Raw genomic sequence first — 10,000 nt, 5'->3', positions numbered from 1 at the left:
CGTAGCTTCATGAAAATGCTGCTGTTTCTACACGGAAGCCGACAAAAGTGCAAGGACAAGTTGTCAGGGCTCGCACGGTCCACGAATAGCGAGCAGTTTATTTGAACTCTGCCGTGTTTTGTCTTTTTCAATTTAGTTTATTTATCCAGCTGAGAAAAAAAATCAAATCTGGAATAAACAGGCTGGAAATGGGATTTCCAGCTTTAACAAGAGAAAAAGCAACGCAGCTTGTTCAGAACAAAAAACTGAATTCCACCAGACTACAGGGAACGGCTCTAAAACATGAGGGATTAGGGGCTCGAAGGACACGGAAATCATGGACCGATCCTCGTTTCCCGCTGTTTAAGAATGCATGCTTAAAGGAAGAGTGCAAAGATTTGACAAGATGCTTTCAAGGAAGATTTCCACTTACTCCTACTTCACTGCACTGCTGCAGAACGTTGCCATGGCGGCGGCGTATCGAACGATTTATGGGCAATGCAAAGGTTTATCAGAACATGCTGAGTGGAGGTTTTTCTGTTGAATGGAATCCATTGTAAGTCTCTTCAACCTACACGATGTTTCAAGGGAGTCTTCTTTTTTAATGGATATTACTTTTTTGTTTTTACAATTTATAGTCTTAATTTCTGCATTTTTTTGCCATTATTTCTATCTCTAATAATGAACTGCTGACGGCAACATCGCAAGTAAAGTCATGCAAGTCGAGAAACACATGAAGTCCGAGGAAATGGAGACAAACCGGGTTAGCCAACTTCGAAAGATGGCTAGAGTCCTAATTTAGACCATAAAATTATAATCCAGTCTGTCCTACATCAACATTTCACATTTACTCACTTTCAATTTTTCTGAGACGGAAATCACAGTTCAAACCCTTTAAAATATGACCTGTGATGTCATAATGATAATAATAATATTAATGATAATAGAACGTAACAGTGTAGCTAAATTATTTTACCGTGAGGCGTCTTTTTTGTTTCGACTCCAATTTGTGATTTGACCTCTTGAAAGGACACGCACGCACACGCACGCACACGCACACACACACACACACACCTACAGTGTACTCTGCACAGCATTACTTTAAATTTGAATTCGGAAAAAAATGGACAATACGAGGTTTTAATGTGAAATCTGTGAATCCTGAGATGTTTCTGGAGACCATATGCTTTAAAAACAACAACAACAAAAAAAAACATGCAGTGATGAAGTTATTCAGGGTTGAATTCAGGCTGATGTAAACGAGAGTAAATCAGCCACGGGACAGAGCAGATGACAGTAATGAAGGAGCGGCAGACACGACGCTCATAAAACTGTTTACACAGGTTGCGTGCAGTCGACTCTTCTGATAAATGGGTGAAATTGGCCTTGAACCTAAAAAAAAAAACCAAGGGATGACTCATCATTCGTTCCAATGTGTTTTTTTTTTTTGCGCTGACTCCTAAATGTTATAAGATTGAAAGACACCATGGAAACCCCCTCCCACTTCCCGTCCCCCGACCTCTATCATAAATGCTGATGAAACAGGATGTTTGCGTCTGTTTATATTATGGCATCTTGAATAAGTGTAACATAAGTAGTTATTAGTTCATTTTGCAGCTGTAAACTGCAGCTTTAACCGTTTTTGTTGTTGTTGTTGTTGTTGTTGTTGTTGTTGTTTTTTAGTCCATCAAGCAAATAGTGATGAGATGCAAACTGTGTTGTTCGTCGCTTGAATCCATTTATGTGATGATGAGGAGTAATGTTCACCGCCTCCTGTCTCCTGCAGGTGATGGCGCTGGCCGAGGCTGCGGAGGAGAACCGGGCGCTGCTGGAGGAGGCGTTCGTCCGTCTGCGGAGCGCCACGCACCTCCTGGTGCTGCTGCTGTCGCTGTGGCAGGGCCTGACCCCCGATCAGACCGCCATCCTGGAGGCCACGCTGCTGCCGCTGCTGCAGGACACACCGCAGCTGGTACACACACACACACACACACACACACACACACACACACACACACACACACACACACACACACAGAGGAGGCCATTAACATGTCAGTGTCTGTCCATCCATCTGCAGCCCACTCGGTAAACACCGCCCCCTGCTTAAACACACACTGTGAAAACTTTTAAAATACATTAAGCACTTCTGGTCCCGCAGGAATATACACATACACACACGCACACACACACACACATTCAATCGCACACTCACTCTGCACCACTCAACACTCACCTGCCAGCTCTGCGCTGAGAGTTTGTTCTGTGGTACCTGTTTGTAATTTTACCGCTAAAGGGGTGTGTGTGTGTGTGTGTGTGTGTGTGTGTGTGTGTGTGTGTGTGTGTGTGTGTGTGTGTGTGTTTGAATAGACACAGAATACACACACACACACACACACACACACACACACACACACACACACACACACACACGGTGACAATGTGATTCTGCGTGAATTGATGGCATATTGCTCTTTTGATCAGCCTCTGACTCAGACTTTGAGCTTTGTGTGTATATTTGTGTGTTGTTTCGATGAGTGTGTAGAGGACTCGGCTCCGCACAAACAACCATGTTGACAGAGCTTCTCCATTTGCAGCACTCAGACCACGAAAGATTTCTCCACAGAGACTGTGTGTGTACCTTTCTCTCTCTGTGTGTGTGTGTGTGTGTGTGTGTGTGTGTGTGTGTGTGTGTGTGTGTGTGTTGCTTTTTCCATAGCGCTGATCAATCTTCTGAACCTCTCATTACCAGTAGGTCTATTTCCAGCCTTCTCTGACAGCCCAGTGTTACACACACACACACACACACACTGACTGGAGACCGAAATAGGTTCAAAGGGTCAGTTGATGAGCCTCCAGGGACGGTGACCTGGTGTGTGTGTGTTAAATAGGATTAATGGCATTAAGCCAATTAGCAGTCATCAGGGTCACAATGTCCACAACTTTAAAAAAAAAAAACAAAAAAAAAACAGGTGGACCGTCGAGCTATTTTCAGAAAACACAACACTTTCTCTGCGACCACGTGCATACACTGATGGTGACGCGGTTATTAACTCATCAGCACATTTTTTCTTTCGCTTTTGTTTTATCAAAAGATGAATCTGTCTTATTACACTTTCGTTGAGTCATGTCAAACAAACAGGAAATAAAGCTCACGGTCAGTTATTTTAGGAACATTTTCACAATCATATAAAAAAGAATCCCTTGCGGCCTTAAGTGAGGGTGTCAAGAGCCAATGTGCCTCATCATGCCGTTCCCCTTGACCTTTGACCCCCTCCTGTTGCCTTGCAGGTGTAGGCTATTCCAGGTGAGTTTTTCAGAGGGATAAATCCTGGGAATGTCACGAACATGCAGAAAGTCTCCAGAGGAGGACAGAGGTCGGGTTGGAGAGACGGATTAGAGGGAGGGAGAGGAGGGTTAAAGGGATAACAGGGAGAGGAGAGCGAGTTTAAAGTATTCCACCAGTAAATCTAACCGGGTCTGTCACTCCGCATTCAGAAAGTCAAAATTACATCTTAAATTCTTTCGTGATTTCATACAGATTATTCTATTGATTATCAAATATCCATTAGATCTATTAAATTGGATTAAAAAAAATTGGATTGAAAAAAAGTCATCAACAGGTCTGTTTGCATTTTTGGAGAAATTAAATATCCCAATTTTTTTTTTTTTGGTGCATAAAACTGGTCAAATATTAAGATACTAACCTTGTAAATAACATGTTGTAACGTAATGGGCCTTTTTCATTTCTATAAGTTTAGGAAAAAGATTTTACCAGTCAGTTTTTGTTGCTCTCGGCAAGGTTTCAGCTTTTGGTGGTCTGAAATGGGCGTTTTCATAAACTCTTCTTCTCAACGCTTCTCCAATCCGGATGATGACATCCAGGTTGGACAATAAGAGAACTCTGTTTAAAGGATATTCCCACTTCAATATAATATAATATGATATAATATAATTTAATAAAGTTATTCCCCCCCCCCCCCCCCCTCGTCTCCAGAGGAATTTGGATTAAGGAGTCGGTAAAATCCTGTGATTTAAGACCACTTAAGATATGAACTGCGCAAGATCAACATCCTGTCAGACACAGAAACATAAAAATATGTAACGGAAATACCAAAACGGCCGATAGTCCGCCCTGTAATCTGTCCCGTTAGCTTATTATCCACCTGAGATACAAAAAACAATGTATGCGGCTCTGAATCATTAAACAAGATAAGGTTTTTTATCCTTTCCAGAAACTCTCTGCTTTTTATCTCAACGGAAAATAGAAATACTTCGAATAAGGATTTCAGCGAGGAGGAGAAAGAAAGAAAGAAAAAAAAAAAAAAACTAGAGAGCGGGAGGAACAGCAGAGGAAACGCATCCGTGTGGTGTCTAACGAAACGTCTCATTTAGTAGCAGCCGAGCAGAACACCTCCTCCTTCTCCCCGGGCAGTTCTCTCTTTCTCCTTCCTCTTCATCCTCCTCGTCGTCCTCCCACTTCCTCTTTCTCTCTCTCTCTCTCTCTCTCACTCCCTCCCTCTTCCTCCTCACTCCCGGGTTGTTTTTTTTGCTCTTTATTCTGACCTCACTCCTTTCTCTTTCCTCCATCTTTCCAACTCCTCATCTCACTGCTCATCGTTTCTGCATTCCTCGTCTTCATCATCTGTCCCTCTGTTGCACTCTTCTGCATCCTGTTTTCCCGCCGTATCTCTTTTCTTAGTACGTTTTTACTCTTCTCACCATTTCTGTCATCTTTGTTTCTCTTTGATTCCCGTCATTCTTTCTTTAATGTCCCGTCCCTGTCCCCTATTTATATCGCTGTATGCTCTCATTTTGCCCATCCATCTTTCTCTCTTCCTCACTTTCGCCCTCTTTTTTCATGTCTCCTTCACTTCTCGATTTTACCTTTCGCTCCCCCTCCTCTCCTTCCCTTCCTCATTATCTCTATTCCCTTTTCCCCATCCCTTGTTCCTTGTTCCTCTTCCTCCCTCTTTTGTCTATTTTTCCATCTGTCAGTCAGCTCTTGAACAAAGTTGCTGATGCGGTCTGTCTGGATGCTACGGTTGCGTGAGCCCCACATTCTCCCACTCCCTGTTTACTTTACCTGAATCCATCATACAGCCATAAAGTCACACCTTCCTGCTTGCTGCTCTCTTTCCCAAAACTTTCTATAAACAGTACCTGAAAGTGTTTCTCCTCTGCTTAAACCACAGCAGAACTATTTTCTATTTCTGCTGCTCTCTATATTCGCTATGAGGAGCGTTTTTACAACATAAAATTGCTCAACGTTTTGGTGATTTAAAGAACCGTTAAAGAAACGAAAATAAGTTATTTTCACCGGGTCCTTATTGCATTTGACCAGGTGCTGTATTTATATTAAACATACCAGCTGGATTTTTGAATCATTTCAGTTCCATGACTGGTACTCCAACCAGACCACTCGGAAATAAACTGTCCTCGAATTCCCAGGAATAATGTGAACGATTCTGCACGTCAGGCTGCGTTTAAACCGATTTTGGCATCGACGAGTCCTAGTGGTTTGCTTTTTACCACGAACAATATATTTCTACTGTTTATCTTACGATCCTTATGAGTAAAGATAAAACAGATGCCTTTCTTCTGATGACTTTCCAGAGTTGTAAAATTCTGCCCACGAGTAGCGGAAACCGCTGTGCAGTTGTTTGGCACCTGTTAAGCTTTTAAAACTAAAACTAAGTCTTTGATTTCTAACCAATCCTTAATCAAAGTTTATTACCCATAACCACAATTTTTCCCAGACCTTAACTGTACTGTAGTACCTAAATATTGTGGGGAACATTTTTTTTTACTGTTTTTTTTCTGGCAACAGGTTTGCTTTATCAGACGACCTCGGTCCATTTCTCCATCCTTCTTCATCTCATTGTGCCTACATCCCTCCATTTCTGGGTCCATTAGGCTCAGGAAAATATCACACGACACCAGATATCAATGTAATCACTGCACAATAAGACAACCGGTCTCAATTTTGTTCATATTTTGTAATTGAAGTCACTCCTAAAATCTCCCTCCGTGCTTTTGCTCACCGTTCAAACTCCATGTTTCTTTCTATCATGTAAGGGCTTGTGATTGTCTGTAAGTAAGCATTTATAATAATTGGTCAATTTTAAAGTAGATTACACCCAATCGTTGCACTGTAAAAGAAAAGTAGCCGCACTGTGCCAAATCCAGTGTTTGTGGTTTTTATTTTTTATTTTTTTTCAGAAAATGGATTTCACTGATTTGGTCCAAGGAAACGATTGTCTGGATGATGTTTCCCCCGGAGACTGTCTGACATTGCCTCTCACAGAGCCGTAACTCCAGCTTCTCAAATGACTTTCCCAGTCCTGATGATGATGTCAGGACTGAGGGATTGCTTTCCAAACCTTTACCTGTCTCTTTGGGAGTCCTCCAAGGTTGCATACTGGGCTCAGGAACATTTCATCTATGGCTGTCCAGTAATGTTGCAATCACACCTGGGATTTCCCCCCACTTGTCAGACTTAATATTCCGGATGCAGCTCGTAGGCTGTTTAAGGTCGGGAGACTTACAATGTTTATGAAGAGAAAATGAAACTATTTTAAGGATCTATGTATGTCTTTGTCAAAGTGTCTAATAGCCACCATCACACCATCTCTTATGCTGTAACAGGGTTGACTGTATGAAAGTGGACGTAGAGTTTCCGGGTCTGAAAAATGAGGCTGATGCTGAAGTGCCTTAAACTGCAATACCACCGAGCGCCACTAGAGGGTCGCTCCAAAAATCCCGCCTTATAAAATATAACTTTTCCACAAGTTATTTAGGTTTTGCAAGCTTAAGTCGCTCCTTCTTATTAGTGTTCTGGCGGTCCATCTGAAAATAATCCCGTCATTAATTTCAAAATAAGCTCCAAAAAGCTGTGTTTTTGGGGGCGTGTGTGTTTGATTGACAGGCCTGTTGTGCAGTCAGGTTACGGCTATCGGTGGGCGGGACGTAGTATCGTCCGGTTTCCAATCAGACCCCCCCTCCCAGTCACATGGTATGATATCAAACTTCAGTTATTAAAATCATCATCATCACACAACACGGGTATATTTCCATATTTGTTTGACCTGTTCTCACTTCTCTTCATTATAAATACTATCCTAACCTTCTATTTATCGTTAAGCATAATTTACGTGAAAAATCCATGCTGCAATTTGCTCTTTTTTTTTTTTTTTTTTAAAGAAACACGGCATTAACCCGACAGTTATCCCTTTCTTAAAAAGCAACACATGTTCGCCGACGCGACCCACTTTCGTCTTCAAAGATCGGCGAAAAAAATAAAACAAACCCTCTCTTGTTTCTGGGTGCAGGAAACAAAACTTCTCTCCAATTCCCCCCTTACATTAGTGGGAACTTTGTCTTAATTTATCGCTCTGGCCGCCGTCCAAACCCCGCTGCCGCTCCACCTTTCTTTGGTTCCTTTCTTCTCGTTCGGGGAGGATGAATGTCTGCAGCTTAGGTTTTTAAAGACGTTTAATTTTCCTCCGCAGCATGTGGAACATATGTGTCAGTGAAGCGCGTGCGTGCGAGCGCGCCAAGTTTCCACAGAAACCTCGCAGTTATGTCGTTCCAAGTATTTGATAACCCGGTGAGGTATTGTGGCGAAAATAGGTCGCACACCTCCATCTTTCCTCCTACTCCTCCTCCTCCTCCTCCTCTTCCTCTTCATGTCTGTTATTTTTCCCTCCCTCCAGACTTTTTTTTTTTTTCTCCTTCGCTGTCTTTTCTGTCCTTCATTCTTATCTCAGCTCGTCCTTCGTCTTTCCACCCGTCTTGTTTTCTGTCTCTAATATCGCCCCCCCCCCCTGTCATCATCTCATTTCCTTTACCTTCCGCAACCATCTCTCTCTCTCTCTCTCTCTCTCTCTCTCTCTCTCTCTCTCTCTCTCTCTCTCTCTCTCTCTCTCGCTGTATCTCTTTATCCCTCTCTCCCTCTACCTGTCTTTGTCTTTCCCTGTCTCCGTCTGTATCTCTCTGTCATCATCATTACAGGCTTGATTACCTGTCATTATGGCTCATTAGGGGCCTATCAGTGTGGCGGCAGGCGGGGGGTCGGGGGAGGGGGGGCGTGGGGGGACGCCAGGTTAGGAGGGAACCTTTCAACACACCCACCTGCTCATACCTTTTCCATCAGACTTACCCATCCACATCATCCATTCAGACGAATGCTTGTGGAATGACTTCGGTAATGTGTGTGTGTGTGTGTGTGTGTGTGTGTGTGTGTGTGTGTGTGTGTGTGTGTGTGTGTGTGTGTGTGTGTTTGAAAGAGAGAGATGTCCATGTCAGTTATCTCAACCGGAGGTCGACAAAAAAGGGAGAGAAAGGCAACGAGAAGACATCTCATCTCCTCACTGTCTCTCTCTCTCTCTCTCTCTCTCTCTCTCTCTCTCTCTCGATTGCACGTTTTATTATTTTCTTGCTCTTTTATAAATGCCAAGAGCACCGTTAAAGTATCAACATTTAAAAGCTAATCATTGCTGAATAAATCATTCCCTGCCTCCTCTCTGTCTCCTCCCCATTGTTATGCTCTCCTGTCCTCTTTTTCTTTTTTTTTTTATTTTGTACTCCTTTTCCTCCCTCAGGTTTTCTAACCCTTGCTGGATGAGATTGAGACACTCTTCATCAATGTCGCTCTTTCTCATAAATTTTTCTTCAGCCTTTGTTTTTCTTTTTTTTTCTGTTCCAGAGTGGGTTTTTTTTTCCTCCTTTTATTCACTCTTATCTGCTCACTCTGGTGTTTTTGTACCGTCTCATGTCTTTCTTAAAGATGCACTAATCCAACCTTGTTGCTTGTCCCAAACGTTAGCTTCAAAATTTCAATTTGGCTACGTGTTTGCAAGCAGTTTGAAACCAGTGCTCTCACCTTTTTTTTTTAAGTTTATTTCGTCATCTGCATAATGCTTCCTCGTTGTTCGGTGCTTAATACAATTATGAGACCATAATTATGAAACATGTTTTTGAAACTCCGAAGATCACGACATTTGGGTCTTATGTGCATTTTAGCTCCACTAAACTTGACCTTTCTCTTTCTACGGGTGTCTCATTATCATAAAAATGTATCTAATACATGTGCAACAACAAAAAAAAGACTGCTATTGAACCAAAACTGATTCAAACTAAAACAAAAATTGAAAAGTAAAACTCCCAGACATCATATTCATCCACCAGTATCACCTCACTTTTTCTGCTTTGTTGGACATTTAAACATTTCCTTCTAACCTGACCTTTTCTTTGTGTCCCCTCCCTCATCCCTCCATCTTCATAATTTTAGCCTCGAAAGCATAATAAAATGTTATTATTTGGACATTATGAACTCCGTCTCTCTTGTCCAGCCGTTCAACCTTCCCTCGTGTCCCCCCCCCCCCCACCCTCAGGGCTGGGAGGAGAGCTGCGACGCCGCCGTGTCGCACCTCCTGCGGAGCTGCCTGTCGCGGAGCTCCAAGGACCAGGCCACGTCCATGGCCCAGATAGGCGGCCCCGTGCTGGGCCTCCCCGGCGACACCGTCCGCCTCAAGAAGCACATCACGCTGCTCTGCGATCGCATCGGCAAGGGAGGCCGACTCACCCTGGTCTCCGAGGCGAATGTCCAGATCCCCGCCCAGGTCCAGAACCTCGCTGCTCCCGGTGAGTCGGGGACACTGAATACTACACAATCATAGATGATGAAACTTGAATTATAAAATGCAAAATCTAATTATGAAGTTAGTCCAGGTAGCCTGCAGTCAGTGATCAAATCAGAGCCTCATACAGTGATAAATACTGGTGAACAGCTGTTCAGTAAGGCAGAAAAAATGCTGACTCAGTCTTTTTTTTTTTCTTTTTTTTTTTTTTTTAACAATAAACCACCAATAAAATCTCCTGTTTGTTTTGTGTTCAGTCACTTATCATCTGAGACATGAGAGTTACGTTAAATATGCTCCTCATTCTGAATCTGTTGTACAATGTAAATTAACACCTGGTTGTTTCCTTACTCTAACAGATGCATGCTTCAAAGTGATGTCAT

The 10,000-nt window shown here is 42.7% G+C and overlaps 1 protein-coding gene across 2 annotated transcripts in view; it reads left to right on the top strand.

The window, feature by feature from the left end:
• Positions 1–10,000, top strand: part of bbs9 (Bardet-Biedl syndrome 9) — a 164,277-nt gene that overhangs the window by 85,370 nt on the left and 68,907 nt on the right. For both annotated transcript variants that reach the window (XM_069174989.1, XM_069174987.1), the window contains 2 exons: positions 1,766–1,948; positions 9,372–9,621. In XM_069174989.1, coding sequence (XP_069031090.1) covers positions 1,766–1,948; positions 9,372–9,621 — 433 coding nt within the window. The remainder of the gene's footprint in view (positions 1–1,765; positions 1,949–9,371; positions 9,622–10,000) is intronic.

Source organism: Embiotoca jacksoni, unplaced genomic scaffold, assembly GCF_022577435.1.
Source record: "Embiotoca jacksoni isolate LCO1_2020_lvr unplaced genomic scaffold, fEmbJac1.0.p SCAF_63, whole genome shotgun sequence".
Lineage (NCBI taxonomy): Eukaryota > Metazoa > Chordata > Actinopteri > Embiotocidae > Embiotoca > Embiotoca jacksoni.
The sequence above is the reverse complement of the archived record's forward strand: the minus strand, read 5'-3'. Positions and strand labels throughout refer to the sequence as shown.